Here is a 22,659-nt window from a genome sequence, read left to right as displayed (position 1 = left end):
AAGGGTCCGAGAAATGAGACAGTGAAAAACAGGTTTAAATTGTTGTTGAAACTGTGGGAAGATGGGATGGTTCATGAATTTACAATGGGCTTCAATGTCTGCGCTAGACACAAGCAGACTAAGCAATTGCTGGGGGCCCCTCTCTTTGCTTTTTATTATGAAGGCTAGCAGGCGGCCAGGGAGTCCAGGATTTCACATCACCTCCATGGCTTCAGCCCCCTGCGGTTGGACCGGGGCGGTCAGCCCTGCACAGCTGTGTGGCTGTCAGTGTTGGGGGGAGCGGGAGGCCCCGTTTAGGGCCCCTCACCCATACACTTCACGCTGTCCTGGCCGCCCTCTCCCTCTCAGGCTGTCTCTGGCTGCCCCCCTATATTCCGCCTGCCCAATTCCGCCCTCAGCCTCGACCTCCAGCAAAGCCCCCTCCACTGCCCCTTCACCCTTCGCTAATCCCCGCCCCCAGCGCCTCCCGCCCGTCGCTCTGCGCCGCTCCTCCCGCTCTCCTGTCCCCCTCCTCCTCGCCCCGCCCCGCCCCGCGTCTCCTACTGCCCTCCCCTTTCCATTCCCCACACACACCCCGCCCCCATCACATGCTCCTCCTCCTGGGTCGGGACAGGTGAGCCGCCGCACATGCGCCTGCGCACGAACGAAGGCGGTATGGGGATTCAGGGAAGGGAAGCACCGCCCCGCCCCCCTATCAGCGGATGCGCCTGCGCCTGCCCGGCCCAGCACGCGCCAGAGTGACTCGCCTGTGTGTGTGTGTGTGTGTGTGTGTGTGTCCGTCCCGTCCCGTCCCGTCCCACTCCACACCACACCACCCGGCCAGGCTCGGGCCGCGGCCGCTCCTGCCCCCGCCCCCAGGATGGTGTGGGGCAGCCGCCCACTGCTCCGGCAGGTCAGCGCGCCTCGAGCCGGGCCCGGCCCTATAGCGGGCGGGCGAGCGGGGGAGGGGACAGTCCCCGGCAGTTAACTGCGGGCGGCCCGGGACGTGGGGCTCTGAAGGCGGCAGTTCCCCCGCGTGGGCGGGACGGGGCGGCGGGGGCCGATTGGGGCTGCTCCTGCTGGGGGAGGCGAAGGCATTTGCCCTGCAGTGCCCGCCCTACAGCGTGAGCAGCCTCCGGTGGGGGGAGAGGTCGAGTCGGGCTGGGGGCCCTTCTCCCTGGGCCGAGGAGCCTCGCTCCCTGGGGAGTCCCACGTCTTGCTCCCGCTGCTCCTTAATAGCGCCCAGCCGGCTCACATCGCCCAGCCCAGCGCTTGCTTTGGTGGGAAGCATCCAGAGCCTGTGGCCCGGCTTCGATGGGCTCAGCGTTGTATTGGCAAATCCTCAGGGCGATGCGGCTAGAAGATCAGATCTTGCTAGCAGGCCTTGGCAGGCCCAAACCTTTCCCTTCTCTCAAAGTATCAAGGGGGGGAGGAAACTCAAGCATCAGTTTCCTGAATTATTGTTTCACTAACACTTGGTATGAAAATGCCATCTTGCCTGAGCTGGTGCTAACTGCTAAGGAGTTTACTGACTGTTTGTGTGAAATGCAGATGGGACAAATATGAAATACCCATTTAACACTTCTTATGTTGTTAGTATGGCAACTTTATGGATAATCTAAGAATTTATGTGAAAGGAGGACCTGGTGGAATGGGGCATCCTCGCTTGGGTGGAGAAGGAGGGAGAGGTGGTGATGTCTGGCTTGTGGCCAAAGAAAAAACGACCTTAAAGAGAATTAAAGACAGATTTCCCCAGAAACGGTTTGTAGCTGGGGCAGGAGCCAACAGTAGGTAAGGATGTGCTGTATGTCCTGATTTATATTGTTGAGTATCTTTAAATTGAAAGAAAAATACCTCATAAGAGTTTTTAAACAATGTCTAACTTCTTATAGTATTCGCGCACTGAAAGGTGAAAAAGGAACAGATTGCATAGTTGATGTGCCTCTGGGAATTTCAGTTATTTCCAGTGATGGGAAACAGATTGGTAAGAACCTTTGTTTTTCTTTATTTTGAGATATCAGAAAATAAGAGTACACATAGCAAATTTTTGGTGTGTCACTCTTCGGATAAAAGGTTCTTGTGAGATGTATCACCAGATAAAGTGACATGAACATGTTCTCGCAACAAGATTTAGAGGCTGGAAGCCAGGTTGGTTTTACAGTGAGCCACTGAATTACTACATGACTTTGGAAAGGTTACTTGTCCATTTTGTAACTCAGTTACTTGAACTGTAAAACTGGCCAAGTTTCAGCATCCCAGGGATTACCCAAGATAATGATTTTAAAAAAGTATTGAAAGTAACTACTGTATCTAGAAGAGTGAAAAGGATTTCACAGATTATCAGTGCAAGGCTCCTGAAATGGCCCTTTCTCAATTATAACTTTGAGATTATAGAGCATTCTTCTTTTTATAGTTTTCAGAGTTTTTAAATTTTAGTAATTAAAAAGTAATTTTTATTGATTGGATACTTCCTTTAGTTAAGGCTTAAGCAGGATTGAAGTATGAGGTAGGTAAGGTGATATCTATAATTTAAATCTATAATTTACAAAAATACTTATAGATATCACCTTACCTGCCTCATATATATGTATGTATATTTGTAAAATACATATATATATATATATATTTTTGTTAGTGTTTTTTAACCGTAATTCTGAAATATGGTAACAATAGGTGGAGACATCACAGCAGAAATCTTAAGAGCCTGTAACATCTAATGAGTTTGGTGGTTAAAACAGACTATAATTCTCAAGTTTAAAGTATTTTGATTAACAAGCTATTATAGCCTTGGCTAAAGATCTCAAACCTACTGATATGTGTAGTTTTTCTTGGTTTAACCCATATCCAGCTACATAACACAAGATGGTGATGTTGAGCACTTAAAAGTAATACTTTGGGAGTTATAATATAGTGAGCTTGCAGGTGATTAGTGTTGCTTTCTTTTTGGAATCATGTGCTTGTTAATATCAACCAGCATTTTGACTATGCTATGTATTCCTTTTCCAGGGATGATAACTCCAAAAAGAAACTCTACCTAAAGTAGTTATGGTGGTAGGAGTTAAAAATTTTTGGAGCACACCTGATTCTTAACAGAGATATGCACCCTGACCATCAATCCAAGAGGTTTATATAAAAACTAGTTGAAATTCTCCCCTTTCATTGACAGCAAGTTTACCTGGCAATTGAGAACCTTGACTGTTCAACAACGGCTGTATTTTCTGACAAGTGATTTTATTTTTCAGGAGAACTTAATAAAGCAGGAGACCTGCTACTGGTAGCCCATGGAGGTCTTGGTGGCTGTTCGGTTACAAATTTCTTGCCTTTGAAAGGCCAGATACAAACAGTTAATCTTGATTTGAAACTGATAGCAGATGTTGGCTTAGTTGGGTGAGTATTGCAGTCTTGGTATCTGTCTATTAATTGAACATTTAGGAGTATAACTAAAGTAGTGTACTTCAAATGAGGTGGGAAGGGGAATACATGGAAATTGAACTCAACCTCTTACGTTTGAAAAAAAAATTGATGACTGGCCCTCAAACTATTACTTGCTGTTAAAATGAATTATAATCAGAATGGATTGCTCATGACTGAATGAGTGCAAGGCTTCTTACATCAGGGCCATTGGTTTGAATCCAGCTGAGGTTGATGACTGAAAATTGTTACCATCAAATGGCTGGTCAGTAGTATATATGAAAGGAATTGGGAATTTCAAACCAGGATTTAGAGAGCTGGTAGATGTATTGCAAAAACTGCCATTACCGACCAATTACTGGCACAAGTCGGTCTCTCTAATATTTATTCTTTGGCATCACTACTAAAACTAGGTATGGAATCAGCTCTCTCAGAAAAGCATTGTGGCATATTGTTAGGGAAAAGATTGAACTATATCCCTTCAGTTTCATTTGCATTTAGTCTGGTAGTTTCACTGCACCTGACAAAAAGAAAATACATTTAATTGATTTCTTTAGGAAATTGAAAGAAAAGCATCTGATGCACTAAAATCATGCAAACACTGTTTATTAAGAATTGACTAATATTTTTTCTGTTCCTTGTGCACCATGATTTGCTCTTAAAATGTTATGGATGCATAATAAGCAATGTACTTCTAGCTGAAAATGTGCTGATCTGGTTGTTTGAAAACTTGAAAGTAAGGTTGATATTTTGCTACCCATCTGCAGGGGTTGTGATGTTATAAAATAGGGTAGTGACTGGAGCCGCTCTCAGCCCCAAGCAGTGCTGCATGGCGGCCGTTCCCCCGCGCAGCCCCACTTTTTCCCTACCACCCATCTCCCACCATGTGGGACTAGCAGCGCCCTGGCCATAGCTGCTCCCTACTCCAAGCAGTGCTGCGCAGCAACCACTCCCCCCTCCTTGCTGAGACCCTCAGTGGTCCACCAAGATGCTCAGTAATTTTCAAGTGGTCTGCGAAAAAAAAGTTTGAGAACCACTAGCTTGGTTAGTTTCACTTTAGTTTCTAATCTGAGATCAGTTTTGGTTTCAGGCTGTCATGTGCTATCACAGTGCTACAATGTACTGTAGAATGTATTTGTTAAACTGTTGGCATAAGAATTTTTTAAAATGGAGATGTGCCTCATGGTCTTAGGTTTTGTAAAAGCTGATTTTTTGGCTCATATTTCAGCTGACTGGTTTTCTTTATAGAAAGAATCACTATTAATAAAGAGGATTCTGTTTCCTAGCCCAGCTTGTGAGTCAACCTCTGATATCCTGTCAGTGCCTGTACTTTGATCTTTTCTTTGAGCACTGAAGTAAAAGCAACATATATACACAAGTGCTTTGCCATTACATCAGACCTAGAAATCTTATTGTCTTGAGAGAGGATCATCAGGTCTGGGGACAGATTGTGTGGCACAAGAAAGGCTACAATTTGAGCTTCAAAGAGTACATTGAGCCTTGATTGAACTAAAATACTGCCTTGAAGAAATGGAAGGAATAACCTGAATTGTCTTTATGGCTTCTTCCATCATCAGAGAGTATTAAACTACCTCCAATAACTTTCCTATTATACAAAAGTAATTGTGATTCTCCATTGTGAGAAATGAAGCTTTTAAAATATCAGTTTTTTGATTAGTTGGTGTCCCTCTAGCTGTTTAACAGTTGATTTTTATTAATTTATTATTAAATTCACAAAATGGTGCATTCTTCAACCAGTCAAAACCAATAATGCATTACTGGGTGATAAAGAAAAATGCCTCTCTCTCTGTGGGTTAGCAGGCTGCAAGACCAAAGTCCATTTCTAAATCACAGATGTAGACTACACCCTTCCCCCCATTGATTCCTAACCTTCACACACTTTTGATCTTTAATACCTATTTAGAAACTTATTTATCAGATTTACTATTGTAGTGAAATATAATGCAATGTGATAGTCTACAAATTTGACTTAAACCAAGGTCCCTTATGACTCCTCCTAGTGAGTGACTGGGAACCAGAACTGTGTTTTATTCCTGTGAGGTTTGATTTTTAAGTATGGCACTTAACTATTTTGTAACTCCATTTAATCAGTAAAATGGGACAATAATACTTTTCTGATGAAAGGCATTATAAGTTCAAAATGGAATAATTATTTCTAACCCTGTAAGCGTGGGTCTATTCTGTAAAGTATATAAGTAAAAATGTCACCACCTGACTCTCAAAGACCTGTTTATGTTCAGTTGTAGCTGGTTTCTTATGTGAAAAAGGTTTGGGACGCATGGGGTGTTATTACAGTCAGCCCTGCATAATCAACCAACGTCTCACAGCAAGAACTAGATTTTTTTTCTGGTTCCCTCATCAGTAATAATACGTACCTCTAATATAGTGCCTTTCATCAGTAGATCTCAAAGTGCTTCACAGTTTTTAATGAATGTATCCTCATAACGCCCCTGTGAGGTAGGGAAGTACTATTATCCCCATTTTATAGCGGGGGAGTTGAAGTGCACAGGATCTGTGATTCGAAGTGTGTAAAATTAACAGAACTATTAACTTGGTTCCAATTTCAAGACCACCTGTAAAATTGCATTATCTGCAAATCATGTACTTAGCTACTATTACAGTCAGTAGGGTTGCACAGATATAACTAACACAAGTGTAAATGAAGGTAGCATTTGGCTTTTAGAATCGTCTATTACTGGTGTGATACATTCATCAGAAAGAACACACCTTAAATTTCAGCTGTTAGGCTGAGTTTGCAAGGCTGTCAGTTAGAAAAAAATCATTACTTTTAAAATTAGCAATATTGTATAGCAATCAGATGCAATAAATCTGGAACCTCATGATGCCTTTTTGACTTAAGCCCCTTTGGAGAGTTGAATGTCACTTAAAGCTGTTACACATGAAAGTGCATCACACTTTCAGATGTTTCATGCTCAAACTCTGGGACACTGTTGTGTTTACAGGAAAGATAACAGCTTGGTTAAAATAATATAAAGATGTTGTCCAGTAAACAAGTTTCGCTGTAAATGAGTTCATCCCTCAAACCTTCAGAAAGTCTTTTAGTTTGTCTGAATTCATATAAACAGTTGTGATGGTTTTCAAAATTATGAAAAAAGTTACGTAAAACATTTACTGTTAGTGTTCTAGAAACCTAGAGGCACCAGCCAAGACTGCACTTACAAAATTTGCAGATGACAGTGATGGGGCTGGGGGTTTGCAAGCACTTTGGAGGGAGGACGGAATTAGAATTCAAAATGACTTTGATATGTTGGAGAACTAGACTGAAATCAACAAGAGGAAACCAACTTGAAAGAAAGAGCTGCAAAGTACTAAGCTTGGGAAGGAAAAAATAAATGTACAAATTCAAAACTGAGAATAACTGGATAGGCAGGATTGTAGTGAATCTCAAATTGAATATGTGTTAATAATGTGATGCTGCTGCTGCAAAAAAAGGCAATGGGATGTATTAGAAGAAGCATTGTACGTAAGACACGGGAAGTAATTGTTCTTGTATACTCAGCATTTACAAGTCCTCAGCTTTGGACTCTGCACCTTAAGAAAGATGTAGATATATTGGTGAGAGTCCAGAGGAGAGCAACAAAAACGTCAAGAGGTTTAGAAAACAAGACCTATGAAGAAAGGTTGAAAGAACTGGGTTTGTTTCTTCTAGAGAAGAGAAGGCTGAAGGGGGCCAGACAACAGTCTTGGAATGTGTAAAAGGTTGTTGTAAAGAGGATGGTGATCAAATATTCTCCAGGTCCACCGAGGGTAGGACAAGAAATAATTGGCTTAATTTGCAGCAAGGGACCTTTAGGTTAGATATTAGGAAAAATTTTCGAAGGATAGTTAGGAACTGGAACAGGTTCTCTCTCACTGGGGGGTTTTAAAGAACAGATTAGACAAACACCTGTCAAAGATGGTCTTAACTATACTTAGTCCTGCCTGAGTGAGGTGGGAAGGACTACATCACCTCTAGAGATCACTTGCAACCCTACATCTCTGATTTCTAAAATCAGGGCCTCATTGCACTAGGCACTGTGCAAGTACATACTAGCACAGTTCCTGCCTCAAAGTATTTAACGGTATAAATAGTATTGTGTCTCAGTGAAAAATAATGGAATTATATCTTTGGCAGTGTTGTTCATTTAAATCAATAGTAACTGATCTGCAAGTGTGATATAAAAAGTTATTCATTACGTAAATCCCAACTTTCCTTCTAGATTTCCAAATGCAGGAAAATCCTCTCTCCTAAGCAAGATTTCTCATGCCAAACCTCAAATTGCAGATTATCCTTGTAAGTACAAACTGCATTATTTTTCATTGCTGTAACATTACTTGAGAACATAAGGGTTTTTCTATGGCTTGACTGAACAACTTTTAGAACAGAGCTGGAGAGTAGGAGCTCCCTACAATTGCTGGGCTACAGATGTCATTGCGTTCCAAATATCATTACTATTTGCCTTTATCTCAGTTCCCAACTGATAAAAGGCAGCAAGAAAGCCTTTGCTGTGGCTCTCTGTTCCTGTCACTTCTCTTTTCACATGAATCTGTTGTAAGTTCTGTAGTATTAAGTATAAGGCATGATAGAAGAGGCCACAACTGCAGAGATTTGTTTTTAGTTAGTTTTGTGAGCTCAGTGTCCTAAGAGCAAAAATGGAAGCAATAGGAGCTGTATGATCAACATGGTTAGGGGAAATAAAAGCAATGAGGGAAAACTCGGTGGTGGTGGTTCAATTTTCAACAGTGGTCTTAAATTTCAAAATTGATATTTAAAGTTGATATTTTCTAGGACTCATGTCTCACTGAACATAAGAAAGTACTACAGTATAATGTAACTTCATAATGTCATTCATATAAATATCTTATAATGGAAATGTTCCAAAGGACTACATGAAAGTAATTAGGTCCAGTAAGGATAAGGAGAGGCATGAAGGTTTTATGATGATAAGCACTGTATGTTATAAAGTGACTCTCTTTCTCCTTCTGACCCTCCAGTCACAACAGTAAAACCTGAGCTGGGAAAGATCATGTATCCAGATTACAAGCAGGTTGGTATTGAAGGGCAATTTAATTTGTTATACATTTGGGTATAATGGCTAGTTAGTCATGTTAGTACAGCCTTTCATCTTCTGCAGTGGAGCTTAATCCTGAATCATAGTTTCAGAAAAGTAAATATCTGTTTTCTTTGTTTAAGGATATTATTTCAATGTTTTCTATGGCAATAGTTGATGCAAAAATGGGGAAAGTAAAAATGGTTCCCACTTCTGTTTCCCTTAACAGAAGGAACCAGGATTTTGTAGTGACAGATTAATAGTTTATCACGTAAACATTAGCCTTCTACTCCCACCTTCTTGTTTCACATCTAACAAATGCGCTTCCCTAAGTTATTTAATATAGTAATAATAAAAAATACAGAAGTACCCAGAATTTAGTATGAAACAAAACTGCAATTTTTTTTGTCATCAAGGCAAATCCCAAATTATCATAGCCTTCTAAAACTTAAGAAAATTCTGGTTTGAGTTGCCATCTTTTGTCTCCAAACCTGAGTTGTCTGTGCAGTAACTTGGCATACAATGGGCTCATTTCTGTGATTAGGGGAGGCAAAAAAATTGGACACATATTTTGAATGAAAATTGTTCTGAGTTTAAATGACAATCCTTAGGAAACAGTAGATATATGGGTTTCATTTGTTTTTAATGCCAAACTAACCTTTTCAGTAATATTTCATCTGGGAGTGGGTGCATGTAAATGTGTGATGTCACACAAATCGTGCACAGAGTTCACCTAGATTTTAAAATACCCATAAACTATAGAATTTCACATTACTTAGGGTGTATAAAGTTCTCTATTATGAATCATTGTCCTGGAAATATGAGATCCACTGCTTCAAAATGCAAGTGAGATTTTTTTAATGTGTAGATTTTTTATTTAATCAGCAATTCTAGGAAAAAGACTCTTTACAGATCCGTGGACTAAGAGTTTCAGAGCCAGTTGTTCATCATCCAAGTAACAAAACACCCGTATATTTTAGTTTTCTGTATGTTACAAGAAACTATTATGTTACATTGATTTCATGTTATGTGTATTCCAAACAGCAGGGAAAATAATAACTGTGCGCCTATTTTTTTGCCCCTCTCCTCATAGTCTGCTTGCCAGGGTCCTAATTCTGCATTCTGATCTCAAACTTTTCAACTTAAGTTGGCATGAAGATCCTGTTGAAGTAATTGGGATTGAACAGAGTTCCATTTCTCTGGATTCTAATGCAGGATCGGGCCCCATGTTCATGTGGGACATTCGAACATTTTGCTTTTTCATGCTTGTAGCTTTGATGTGTAAAAATATATATATCTGACACATGCAGTAGTGTGCTTGTCACTCCAAGATTAAAGATGCACATTAAAGATTTCTGATGACTTTAACCACAAGAACAAAAGTTCTGAGATCTGAAAAGAGGGAAGTTTTTTTTCCTGTCAGAAACAGGAATGAAACAACCATCTTAGACAACTCAAATTTAAATTGAATTTTACTAGCATGAAATGGATACAGGAAGTACAATATTTAAATTCTCAGCAAGTGTTTCCCTAGCAACTGATATCAATAAGTTACTGTTAAAGGATTGGAAAAATTAAAATACGTATTTTAGGATTTGATCACTTCATGTTTGCTCAACAAATTATCTTGGTTAATTTAATATGGGCAAATATCTAGCATATCTATTTTCTTGCCTACTTTCAATGGAGCTTATATACAAAATAATTGATGCATTTTATTTGAAATGTCAACATACCAGCTTTTGATATAGTATGTCAGTGTTTGAGGTTCATGAGTACTTTATTCTGCAAGCAGCTCAGAACTCCTGTGCACCGCCCAATTCCTACTGACTTCACAAGGGTGCTGAGCATCTTGCAGGATCAAGCCCTAAATTAATAGGTAATGGCAGCCAAGCAGTACATGTAAATTTCTTGATTTTTTTGTAAATAGGTAAAATACTCAAGATTTGTCTACAAAAACATGTTTGTTTATACAAAATGTCCTTTTAGTCTCTTGCATATATGTTTTTTGTATATTTTTTTTTTAGAGAAATACAGGAAGAGCAGATATTTTTGATTTTCAGATCAGATTGGGTTACAGGAAACATAAAAGAGAAGCAACCATGAAGCAAAAACCTTAATTTAAACAAAATTTGTTTGTCTATATTCTTTGTTTTCTTTGCTATTTGTTTTTTCAATAGTAATCTTTTTTCTGATTGATCCTAATGCTTCTTGTCTATTTACGGAAATTTAGTTATAAACAGCTAATTATTGGAAGATGGAAATTTTACATAGGTAACTAACTACAGTTGATTTTTAGTCCCTAGTGTATTGGTAGAACATCTGCATCTAGTGACTCTCCCGATATTGTGAATAGATAAGAGCAAGGTTCTGCCCTTTCATGGACATGCACAACCCTCAGCACACATCTGAAGGCAAAATGTGTCCCTGAATTGAGACACTAAATTGACACCTTTAATAAGAATCATAGAAGATTAGAGTTGGAAGGGACCTCAGGAGGTCATCTAGTCCAACCCCCTGCTCAAAGCAGGACTAACCTCAGCTAAATCATCCCAGCCAGGGCTTTTGTCAAGCCACAGCTTAAAAAACTCTAAAGATGGAGAAGAAATCAAAACAAGATAGCTGTTTGCTGCAGATAATATAGTCCATTTTTAATTCCAAAAAGAATTGATCTGCCAAGAATGAATATCTTGCTCTCAATGACACATCCTCTACCAAGTGGATAACTATACATCCCCATGGATGGTGTTTTTTCCACAGTTGGTCAGTTATCAGATTCCAGCAACAGTTTCTCATTCACTTGTATCAGTAGTTTTAGATTTATTTTTTTTCTTTCTCGACACCTGAAGTATTTCCTCTCACAGCAGCTTACTTTTTTTATTCTTGGTATCTATTTCCCTTTGTTTTCCCTCAGTTTCAGTTTGGACAGTTGTAACTTCATGAAGATGATGATTATGCTGTAAACTCCTTGGGCCAGGGACCCCCTTTTTGTTCTGTTTGTTCAGCATCTTGCATAGTGGGGTCCTGGTCTGTGATTGGCACTTCTAGGCACTGCACCAGAACAAATCATCTTTGGAATCAAGAGCTCTTGATGTTAAATTGGCTGCTCTGCAGCATACTAAACAGGAACATTACTCTGCCATGGTGGTAGACCAAGTAGCCTCTCTGCACATTCCTGCAGTCAGAGAACATTGAAGTTTTTAAGTAAGCACATAATCATATCCCACTTACCTTATTTTTGATGCACTCTGGAAGACTGAACACAGTTAAATTATCCTGCCCAGCTCAGGGCATTATGCTATACAAGTGGAAAGCCATTAGAGAAATGCCCAAAGGAGGGGTTACATAGAATGTAGGAGTACATCTGCACTCAGTGGGAAGTGTGCCTCCCAGTCTGGGTAGACAGACTATCGCTAGCTCTGCTGGAAAAATAGCCATGTTGATATTGCAGCACAGGAGGTGGCTCAGATCAGCCACATGAGTCCAAGCCCACCTAATTTCCTGAATCTGAGCTCAGGTGGCTAGTCTGAGTCAGGACTCACTGCCCATGCTGCAGTGTCCATGCCACTGACCTAGTGTGAGTCTGTATACCTGGACTGGGAGGCAACCTTCTGGCTACAGTGTAAACATACGCTAAGAGTTCTGCAGGACAGTGACATGTTACACTGAGCTCTTGAAACACTATCCAGTTGAGAACTTGCCAAGACCAGGTCAAAGAAATCTGTAGAACTGCTGGCACCATCAGGGAGTACCAGCTTGAGAGTATTTGGTGGACCCTGAAAAGTTTGTAACATACCTTTTATTTGATAGGAAGGAAATGTAAAAGTACAGTGTGATAGTGCTATTCTAGCACCACCTAACTCCGTCATACTAGAGAATAGATTTTTCCTGTACATTCAATTTCCATGGACTGCTTAGTATATGTAGTTCAAACTGTATAGCCTTTTAATGTATTTCCATGTCTTTTTAGATGGAGAATCCTGAAGCAGGGTTTGACACATTTAGCAAACACCTACTAGCCAGAGGCCAGTATAAAGGTGAGTGGGGGTGGTGTTCACTAGCAAGATACTGGGGCAACATCTTGATAGAAAGCCTAGCCATCAGGTTCTGGGAAAAGGCAAGGATGCAGGGATTCCTACCAGGTGCTGACCTGGGCTCTTGTCAGGTTTTTGTCCTTTATATCAGCCTCTGGCTAGTATTAGGTGTTGGATAGATGTGATGCCCCTCCACCCTGGCTACTGGAAGGAAAAAGAAGCTCTCTTCCTGTGCCTCCCTCTCCGTCCTAACTTTCCAGAGCTTCCTTTTTTTGGGTGGGGTAGGGGAGTGAGGAAATGGTTCTCTCACCACTCTACTGTTCTCCAGTCTCTCCTCTTAGATGGCCTTTTAGCTACTGCTGTTACTTCTTATAGGTTGCATAAACAGCAGTAGTGAAAATGACAGGATTCTTATTTTGGCACTCACCATTTTGGCACTAGGTTCTGAACAACAGCAGGGAAACTAACCAAAGCCTAGTTAATTTCAGTTTGAGTCTAGAGTTTGGAGACCAGATGAGCACTGTATGTGGTTTCACATTTGGAACGTTATCTTTACAACTGTAAGGACTAAAAACTTTTTCTTTTTTAATGGCAGCTTCAATTCTGAAGAGAGAGATGCCCTAGATTTTCTTGCTTTCTAGAGAGGCTTTTATTCTCCACAGAGAAGTAGATTTTGGAAGCTCTTGCACTTGAAGTATTAGCACTTCATTTTTCTAGATCAGCGGCTCTCAACCTTTTTTTCCCCAGTACCAGTTGGGTCAGGTCAAGTACCACTAGTCCTGACCTGAGTGGTACTCGAGGAAAAAAAAGGGGAGAGCTGTACTTGGTCGCCATTGCACAAATTTCGGCGGCAGGATTTAGACCACAGGGACATGCAGAGCCGGCCGGGTTGCCTGTACGAACCGGCACCCGCCGCCTATACCCTGCAGAAGGAAGAGGTTTCGGCGGCAGCAGGGGAGGGTGGGGGGAATCCGCGGCAGTAGAAAACGCATATTCGGCGGCAAGGGGAATTTCGGCGGCAGCGGGGGTGCGGCCATCGGTATGATACGCATCTTCAGCGGGGGGGGGAGGGTTCGGCGGCGGGGGGGAATTCGGCGGCGGCAGCAGGGAACGCCTCGCGTACCACCAAGCCGTCCTCCGCGTACCACCGGTTGAGAACCCCTGTTCTAGATTGTTGAGAACAAGTAAATATATAGATAGCTGAGCACCAGAAATGCTGCTTCAGGAGAACTGCAGAGGCTTATAGCCCTTTATTTGTCTGCTAAATCAGGCTTCTGATGACAGGCTTTAAATATTTTGCAGTCACTTATAAATATTGCCAGTGAACTGGTTCTCACCATTCAAATGACAGTTTTTAGGAATAAGTAGCTATAAAAGAAGATCATCGTAAAGTAAGCATCCCTGAAATACTTTTCTGTTTTGTTCTTGTGTGTGTGTGGAGTCATTTGAGGTGTTGATTATTTTAAAATTACTTTTCTCTGACAAATTTTCATTTATATTTCTAGGTCTCAGTAGCAGATCTCCCAGGATTGATTGAAGGTGCACATGCAAACAAAGGAATGGGTCACAAATTTCTCAAGCATGTAGAAAGAACCAAACAGCTTCTCTTTGTTGTAAGTAGTAATAATTTCATTTAGCTATTAACATTAGTTTTTTTCCTATTTAACTTAGAATTTACTATCCTGTGAACTTAAATTCCTGAGATCTTATTGCAGCTTCATTTCAAAGAAAATATTTCCTTCATAATTGTCGTGTATTATTTTACTCCTGGATTGTTAGTGACTCTAGACACCACTGTAAACAAATATAATTTTAATATAGTATTTGAAATGGAAATCTAAAAAAAAAATTGGATATTATGGTGATGAAGGTCCTAGAGATACCTAAGTAGATCAGAGGGTTTTCTAAAAATTGCCAGATACTCAACAGCATTCGAAGGTTCTTAGCACAGCGCAGGCACAGGTAGCCATTTTGCAACAAGTTCCTCTTAAAACACACCAAAATGCCATTTTTGGGTCTGTATATCTAGAAAAATGGTAGTGTGGGTGTTTTTTTTTTTTTTTTTAATATCATGCTTCATGTATAACTTGATCTTTTTTTTAGGTTGATATTTCTGGGTTTCGGCTATCTTCAAAAACTCGATTCAGAACAGCTTTTGAAACTGTGCTGCTTCTAACACAGGTAACTTCCCATCCTCTTCAGTGTTGACTTCAGTACTGCAAAGATACGAAGAAACAAACATGTTTTAAATATTCTAAGGTGACTGCTAGATTAGTGGATAAAGCTACTAAGTGAGGATCCACTGTGGTTGATTAATCTTTTTTGATTGCAATTTTAAAAGACTTGAAACTGTCTAGATGTACTTCAGGCAGATGATAAAACTTTAGACATAACTTTTCCTCATTAACTTTTGCTGTGTGTGCAAGAAAATGCTCCTGCGGGTCAAGCTGAGTGAAGAGCCAGAGCTCTTTAGTCCCCAGACTTGCCTGCCTATTAGGAAATGGGAAACAAATTGTTTGCTAAATCCCTGGCTTGATCTGTATCCAAACCAGGAGGTAACTGGAGGTATGTGTATGCTACAGCAGCACAGCTATGGCTCTGCAGCTGTGCTGATGTAGTGCCATAGTGTAAATGCTTCCTACATCCATAGAAAGGGGTTTTTCCATTGATAGTTAGTCCACCTTTTTGAGAGGCGATAGCTGGGTCAACATAATTCTTCTGTGACCTAGTTCAACCAGGGGTTAGGTCAACCTAACTGGGGTGCTCAGGGTGTGAAACTTTTTTCACAGCCTTGAATGATGTAGCTAGGTTGATCTAATTTGTAAGAGTAGACTAGGAGCTTGATGAGATACGAGTCTTCAACTTTGCAAAGCCCCCATCTCCTTTTAGTGCCATATCCAGAGTCTCATCATGGCCTATGCTGCATTATTCAATTGTCCCCGCTGATTTAAATAGATTTTTAAGATGGAGTTGAGTTTTCAATCACTTTCCCTCCTCCCCTGTTCTGTGACTTCCAGTAGTAAGGTTTTTGGGTTTTTTTCAGTTTTGGCTTATGCCAGTGAACATTTCTATGCTGTTTGATTCAGTTAGGGCTGATACCTTTGATATAATGACTAGATCTCTTGTATATCTTATAAAACTTAAGAATAATAAATTATCCAACAATTCCACACCCTAAAAACGTTATTGCCCTAAGCTTTGTCTCAGAGATTGTATCTTCACAGCACAGTTAGCTTGAGTTACAACTTGAGTGTTACCCCTAACTTGTCTCCTTTTCTCTCACACAAATCTAGCTCAAGTTAAGTGGTGCTTTAAGATTGAGCTAGCTGGCTTATGATGGGGGGAGGGGTAGGTTGAAGCTCAAGTGATGCTCGTGCTAGTAATGCAGTGGGGATGGAATAGCTCGATTACAGCAACTCATCCAATCAGTCTGTAACACCAGTGGGCTTGTCTACATGGTGCGGCAGTGCACACAACAGGCGTGTGAATTCTAAAGTGCACCAACATGTTGCACACTTACCGGCCCATGTAGATCCTGCTTGTGTGCACCAGCAGGGTCTACACGGGCCAGTAAGTGTGCAACATAGAGGTGTACCTTGTAGACAAGCACAGTGTTTTGAAGCTAGCTTGAGTGCAGTAACTTAGGTGTACCGTCTCAAGCTGTGAAGATAAGTCTTGAGATTTCTGACCAGTAATTTCAAGAAATTAGTAGATGCTTCTGTAGATGTGAATAAAAAGAACAAATCTGTCATTCTTCCTTACAAGAGAATTAATCGCAATTGTGCAGGCCGCATACCTACAGTAAATGCATTTAAATGGTTTATCTGACATTCTCAATTATCAATATTTCTTCTGTCAAACTGCATCGATACATCAACCTTAAGTACAGTAGATTTCAGTGCTGTAGTAAATAGTGATTTTCAGTGAGTTAAACAAACAAAAAGATAAAATATAAAACCAAAAAATCTCTTTTGAAGTAAATAAATAATTTACAAAAGCAAATTAACTTCTTGTTTTAAGGAGCTAGACTTGTACAACGAGCAGCTTCGGACAAAGCCTGCACTTCTTGCCATTAATAAAATGGATTTGCCTAATGCACAAGGTGATTTGAATGAACTTATGAAACAACTACAGAATCCTCAAGGTAAACTAATTTAATGCCACAGTAGCTTCTTATTTATGAGAAGTGGATTGCAATTTGTAAATATTTGTGGAAGTATCTATTACGTGATGATAAATACATTGAACGGTAGAATCAAGAGAGAAGGTCTTCATTTTTGCCTAAAATGTTTAAAATTTATTTGGAAAGTTTCAGGCCCCCACTTTCCTCATTTTGGTTGTTTGCTGTATATATACATCTATAAACTCTAGGTTCTTCTTTAAGTAGTGTCCCTTGTGGGTGTTCCACTGTAGGTGTATCTGCATCCCTGCACTGCTGAACAGAGAACTTTGGTAGCAGTATCCATTCAGTCGGCACATGCACTGCCCTTCATGCTCTGCCATGAGGTTAACCAGTGCGCTTGGGCAAACTCTCCTCAGTTCCTTCTCAACCTCCCCTGTTAAAGGTGGAGTTTAACTATCCATTTAGCAGGCCATTAATTTCTTAGTTACCTTTTCAGCCTTCTTTTCTTTTTTTAACTTCATTTTTCTTGTATTTGGCCATTGCCTTAAAAATAAAAAACGAAAAGGACTTGATTCTTTCTTCAGCCCCCTGTCTGGGGACCCCACTGGATAGGATATGCCCAGCTCCCCAGGCTTCAAGAAGTGTCTCAGTTGCAAGAAGTCTATCCCAATGACTGGCAAACCCTCTCAGTGCATCTGCTGCCTGAGAGAGAGAGACATCCCACAGAAGTGTGTTTTTTGCCAGCAACTAAAGCCCATATCCAGAAAGGACAGAGAACTGAGACTCAAAACGCCTACTTGTGGAGGCAGCCCTTCAACCATCTGAGCCACACCAAGACTGCAGATGGTGGGAAATCTCACCACAACCCTCTACTTCTAAGGGAGGTGAGCCCAAAGAGATGTCTACGAGCCACTCACATCAAGGCCTCTAAGTAAAGGGCCGTGAGTCCCCACAATGAGCCCTGATCAAACCGAAAACTATCTCTGACTCGATCAGTATCATCGGTACTGACAGCACCAAAACCGTCTAAATCCAGTATCCATGGCTCTCAGTACCATCCTGACAGAGCATGTTTGGTTGCCTAAGGCCCCAATGGGCACAGGCAAGGAACCAGTTGTACAGTCTAGGTGCAAGAAATATAGAAAATCTACCCCGTGAAAGGCTCCTGCGACACAGAAATCGACATTGGTACCACCTGTGGTACGCCAGGCACCGACGGACCATTCTATCAGGTCCACATCACAGACTCCTTCGGTACAGGCATCTCGGCATCGCTGGACTTCTGATATGCAATGGATCTGTTGGTGTCTGATGCACCAGGTTCACCTCTGATCAGCACCAGGGCCCAATATTGAGTTCACCTGGAGCTTTTGACTTTCCAATGACATACATCAACTATTTTCGTCCTCTGAATCAGAAAGTGAGCAAGGGGACATGATCTGCTGCTGCTCTTCTCACCCTCTGTATGGTGGCCAATTCTACTATGGACCACAACCATACCGTACATCTGATCCACAGCCTCCTTGATTTGGGCAACTGTGGTACCAACCACTGGGCCCCTTCCCACTCTCACAATGGCCCTACTGGGATTCCTGGCAGACTCAAAGACAACACGCCTCCCATAGCTCTAGTGTGGCCTACCAACAATCAAGGAGACGTCCTCCTTCAGCTGCGTCTTTAAGGGCATCTGAACCCCCTGAACAGATGAGATAGGAGCAGGAGGCTTAAGTTGAGAAGGAAGATATCCCTCTGACTCTTCTCATCATCACCACCTGATGAGGTGGTGGTACCCCCCTCCCAATTTGATCATAGTGGACGCAGTCAACTCAAATGGCCGCCAGCATCATTTCAAATCACCACCTACACCCAGGAAGCACCTGGATCTTTTTAGCAGGAAAACATGCCCCTCAGCCACTCTTCCATTCCATATTGAGAACTATCAAGTTTTAATGGTGAAATATTATTACCAGAACTACCCAAAATTCAATCCTTCATTGAATGACTTCAAGACTCACAAGGAACAATTCAAGTCCACTGTCAATGAGGGCCAACTGGTGGCAAAGACATCTCTCTAGTTTGCCGTGATGCAGCTGACATGGTGGCACATTCCATCTATACTGCCATCATGATGAGATGAGGCTCTTAGCTGCACTTATCCAGCTTTCCAAAAGAGGTTCAAACAACTGTGGAGTCCCTTCCTTTTGAAGGGACAAAACTGCTGAAGGACCAATACCTCCCTCCACATCTTAAGACTCTAGGGATACGCTTTGATCCCTGCATATAAGAGAAAGTATAGCCCTCAGCTGTCATTCAAACCCCGCTTGTGACAATATCCATCTCAAAAGTCACATGAACATCAGAGGAAGAAGTCTACATTCCCCAGATGGAAACCATCAGGATCGCAACCTACCTCCTCTCAATCTTCCACCTCAAAGTAACAATGTTGTTGGGATGGTGGAGATGCACATAGACCACTCTCCTCAACAACATCTGACACTAGAAAACCTCACCTATCCCTCCAGATGCCATCTCACCCTGTTCTGCAGCACCTGGGAATAGATAATCTCTGAAAAATGGGTACTGGAGATTATTTGAGATGGGTACTCCATCTATTTCACCACCTTGGGGGAGGGACACATTATGCCATCGTGGGGGTCTGTGCTGCAGATGTTATATTTGGTGCTATGGTGCTATCGTCTATCACAGACTAGACTCCAAAGCCCCAGCCTCCAGTGGGGAGCACTGCTCAGGAGTCATTTACAGTGGAACACCCATAGGGACCCTGCTCGAAGAAGAGGAAGTTACTCACCTTGTACAGTAACAATGGTTCTTCAAGATGTGCTCCCCCCCCATGGATGTTCTTGTCAATAACTCTTTGGTAGAGAAGTAACTAAGGAGGGTTCACCCATGCACACTGGCTAGCCTCATGGCAAAGCATAAAGGACAGTGCATGTGCTGGCTGAATGGACACTGCTACCGAAGTTCTCTGATCAGCAGTGCGGGGATGCAGATGCACCTACAGTGGACCATCCATAGGGGGACACATCTAAAAGAACCAACATTACTGCACAAGGTGAGTAACTTCCTCTTCCTGACTGACTTTAACCAGGAGAGCTCAATTATCACAAAAAGATGAACGTTCACTAAACTTTTTATATGAAAACTTCATTTATAAAGGGTCAACCGTTGCAAAGAAAGACATTCTTATTCAGCTCTTAAGGGTAACATCCTGAGTCCACTGACAATGGCAAAACTCCAATTAACTTAATTGAGGCCAGGATTTCATCCTAAATCTGTTCAGGATCCAGTCATATCTTGATCCAGTCAGCTGCTCTGTCTGTACTATAAATCCTACTCTGAGTTTTAGCCCCATTGCTTAAGACATATATAGAATTTGTTTGGGCAAAAGTACTACTAAATACACAGTTATGATAATTCTAGGTTAGCAAGGAGATGTTGGAAATTGAATGAAGCTTGTTAAGTCATGTAGTTAATTAATTATTTAAAAATGAAACTTAAAACCAGTCAGTTCCGGGGCCATATCCTGGTAGTGAATAATAGTGTCTGCTGATTTTGCTGTTAGAGTATGCAAAAATCCTAGGACAGCAAAACTGAAGCTGAAATCCTCATCTGCACCTCAATCCCTTTAGGCAGGCTATAAGGGGTGGAAGAACAGCCTCGAAAATGCCTTAATGCCCTGGTTCCAGGTAGGGGAGAATTCCTCCCATCACAGGCACAGCGGAAGACAGTAAAGTTCCCTTCTGAGGACCTCTTTCCAAACCTGGGCATGGGAGTTGGACATTGTTAGGAGCAGAGCCACAATGCTGCGGAGATGATGGGTGCCCTTAGGGAGGCTGCTGTATCTTAGATAGACCCCCATTACTGTTTGAGTTACAGAGGAATTGCTCTAGCCTCCTGGAGCAAATCAGAATTCAAGAAGGGGCGTATACACCCATAGCACCTCTGGGCTGAGAGTTTCTGTGCTTGCCTTTGAGAGGTGCAGGGTATAGTCTCAACCTAAGAGTGCAAGTGCACTCTAAATACAAAAATAAAACTGATGCTAGTATTTCTGTTCTGAAACTCTCTTTAAATTTGGAATTGTCAAAAACATTTTAATTATTCCAATCAGGTACAAACTGGTATTATGGTCATTTATTTCTAAAATTCAACTGATAAAGTCCCAATTAGGTAAAGTTTTATCACTGTTTTATGGTATAAAGAAATACTATATACTAACAATAAATATACTCTGTTTCAGACTCTTTACATTTAGTGGAGAAAGAGATGATTCCACAGAGCACCATAAAGTTTAAAGATATTATCCCTATATCTACACATACTGAAGAAGGAATAGAGAAACTAAAAAACAGTATAAGAAAATCACTAGATGAAGAAGCTGAGAAGGAGAATGAAAACTATCAGAAAGAGAAACTTCATATTTTACAGACTTCTGAATTCTAACAGATCATTAAGGAGGGAATCAGTTCTTGGATATTGGATCAATCTTTATGAATGTCTAAGTGGATGCTAAATTGTATTTTGTTAAGAATACAGTCCTCATGAGATGGAACTTGACTTTGTAGTTCTGACTCAATGCCACTATCAATTGAAAGCAAATCTCGAGTCTTACCTGAGACAGTGTAAGAAAGGGGTAACTTAAGAAAACTCTAACAATGTGAAATGAATAATATCCTGCAGTTGTATAGTGAACTTTCTAAGAAACAAATACATAATTTTTGAGGGGGATTTTTTTTGTTCTTAAACTTAGATATTCTTTGTTACTTAGCCACACACAGCAAAGCCTGAAAGAACGCATGAAATTGGGATTTTGCTGCCCAAACTCTAGTTTCCTATTTTTAATCACTATAAGTATCTGTTTTGAAAGTAGAGATTGGCCAGAACATGCAAGTCCTAAATGGATCTAAAATCTTTTTAAATGTTTCCCAACACACATGAAATATAACCACAAGTATGTGGATCTTCTATTTTTGCTCTAGACTTCCATTTCTCCCACTCCCCCTTCTCTCCTCTATTGCATAGATCATCCGAGGTCCCTGGGTGTAGCAGAGATAGGGAGTTTATGCTTTGGTTCTATGCTGGGTTATGGTCTACTCTACCAGCTGGTAAAAATCCCCAAGGGACTGCCCATTGTGCTGCTGTGGGAGCTGAGGTAGGTCAGCTATATTTCTGCTGGGGACTCTTTGCATCAAGAGAAACTTCGAGCATGGTGCTGTTGGCTCTTTCTAATGCTTAGGAGCTGGGATGGAGTAGAGCAGAGAATCGGGCCTGAACTCAAACATCAGTTTGTATTATTTGGTTATCCTGTGAATTGGTGGAAATCTGAATGAGGTATGGGAGAGGCTGATCTGGGGGCATGGAAGAGCATGGCATGCTATAGAACTGTCATTCTTCATTTCTACTCACACCTACTGGGTTCTATCTTCTGCTCACATAAGTAGAGGAAAGCATGGCGGCTAGGATTATCTCCAGTTTACAGAGGGATAGAAGATTCAATAAAATACCCAAGATCACACAAGTCCTAACTCCACATCCCCTGTCTTAATTGTGAAACACGCTTCTTAAAAGTTGGGTAGGTCTTGCATCTAAGCAGAGTGAACTTCCTGTCTTGGAAAAGAACTGTGCATATTTCAGGAGGTGCTGACATTCCAGGTTTTGTATAATGAACACATTAAATGTTACTAATAAAAGCAACTAGTATTCCTTTATTGTACAATGTCATCCACTTCAGAGATCCACTACACTGTTTCAAAAGGCAAAATTAATACTGGATTCATCAAGGGCCTCCATACTTAATATTTTTATATAGTAGTAAAATCGACTGTAAATTGAAAAGCACTTAGGGGTGGGGAAGCCATAATTACTACGTGTTATCCCATCCTTTTATCTTTTTATACTGATTAACTTTTAAATATTTCACTAATTGCATTTTCTTATTATTAGGGTAAATCAATGTTATCAACAGGAGCAGAACACAGTGTAACACTTGCTGTTGCACTTCACTGCAGGATACAGAATATTG

At 41.1% G+C, this 22,659-nt stretch overlaps 1 protein-coding gene across 1 annotated transcript; it reads left to right on the top strand.

The window, feature by feature from the left end:
* Nucleotides 1-782: 782 nt before the first annotated feature.
* On the top strand, nucleotides 783-22,115 carry GTPBP10 (GTP binding protein 10). Its single transcript, XM_067562236.1, has 10 exons — nucleotides 783-892; nucleotides 1,577-1,770; nucleotides 1,872-1,963; nucleotides 3,222-3,366; nucleotides 7,632-7,705; nucleotides 8,407-8,459; nucleotides 14,002-14,109; nucleotides 14,600-14,677; nucleotides 16,517-16,640; nucleotides 20,878-22,115. The coding sequence occupies exons 1-10, from the start codon at nucleotides 860-862 to the stop codon at nucleotides 21,078-21,080; spliced, it is 1,104 nt and encodes a 367-aa protein (XP_067418337.1). The 5' UTR covers nucleotides 783-859; the 3' UTR covers nucleotides 21,081-22,115.
* Nucleotides 22,116-22,659: the final 544 nt, after the last annotated feature.

The sequence above is a fragment of the Emydura macquarii genome, unplaced genomic scaffold (genome assembly GCF_026122565.2).
Source record: "Emydura macquarii macquarii isolate MOO-44397 ecotype Brisbane River unplaced genomic scaffold, CSIRO-AGI_Emac_v2 contig_2422, whole genome shotgun sequence".
Taxonomy (NCBI): domain Eukaryota; kingdom Metazoa; phylum Chordata; order Testudines; family Chelidae; genus Emydura; species Emydura macquarii.
Note: the sequence above shows the minus strand (reverse complement) of the source record. Positions and strands in the feature narration are given on the sequence as shown.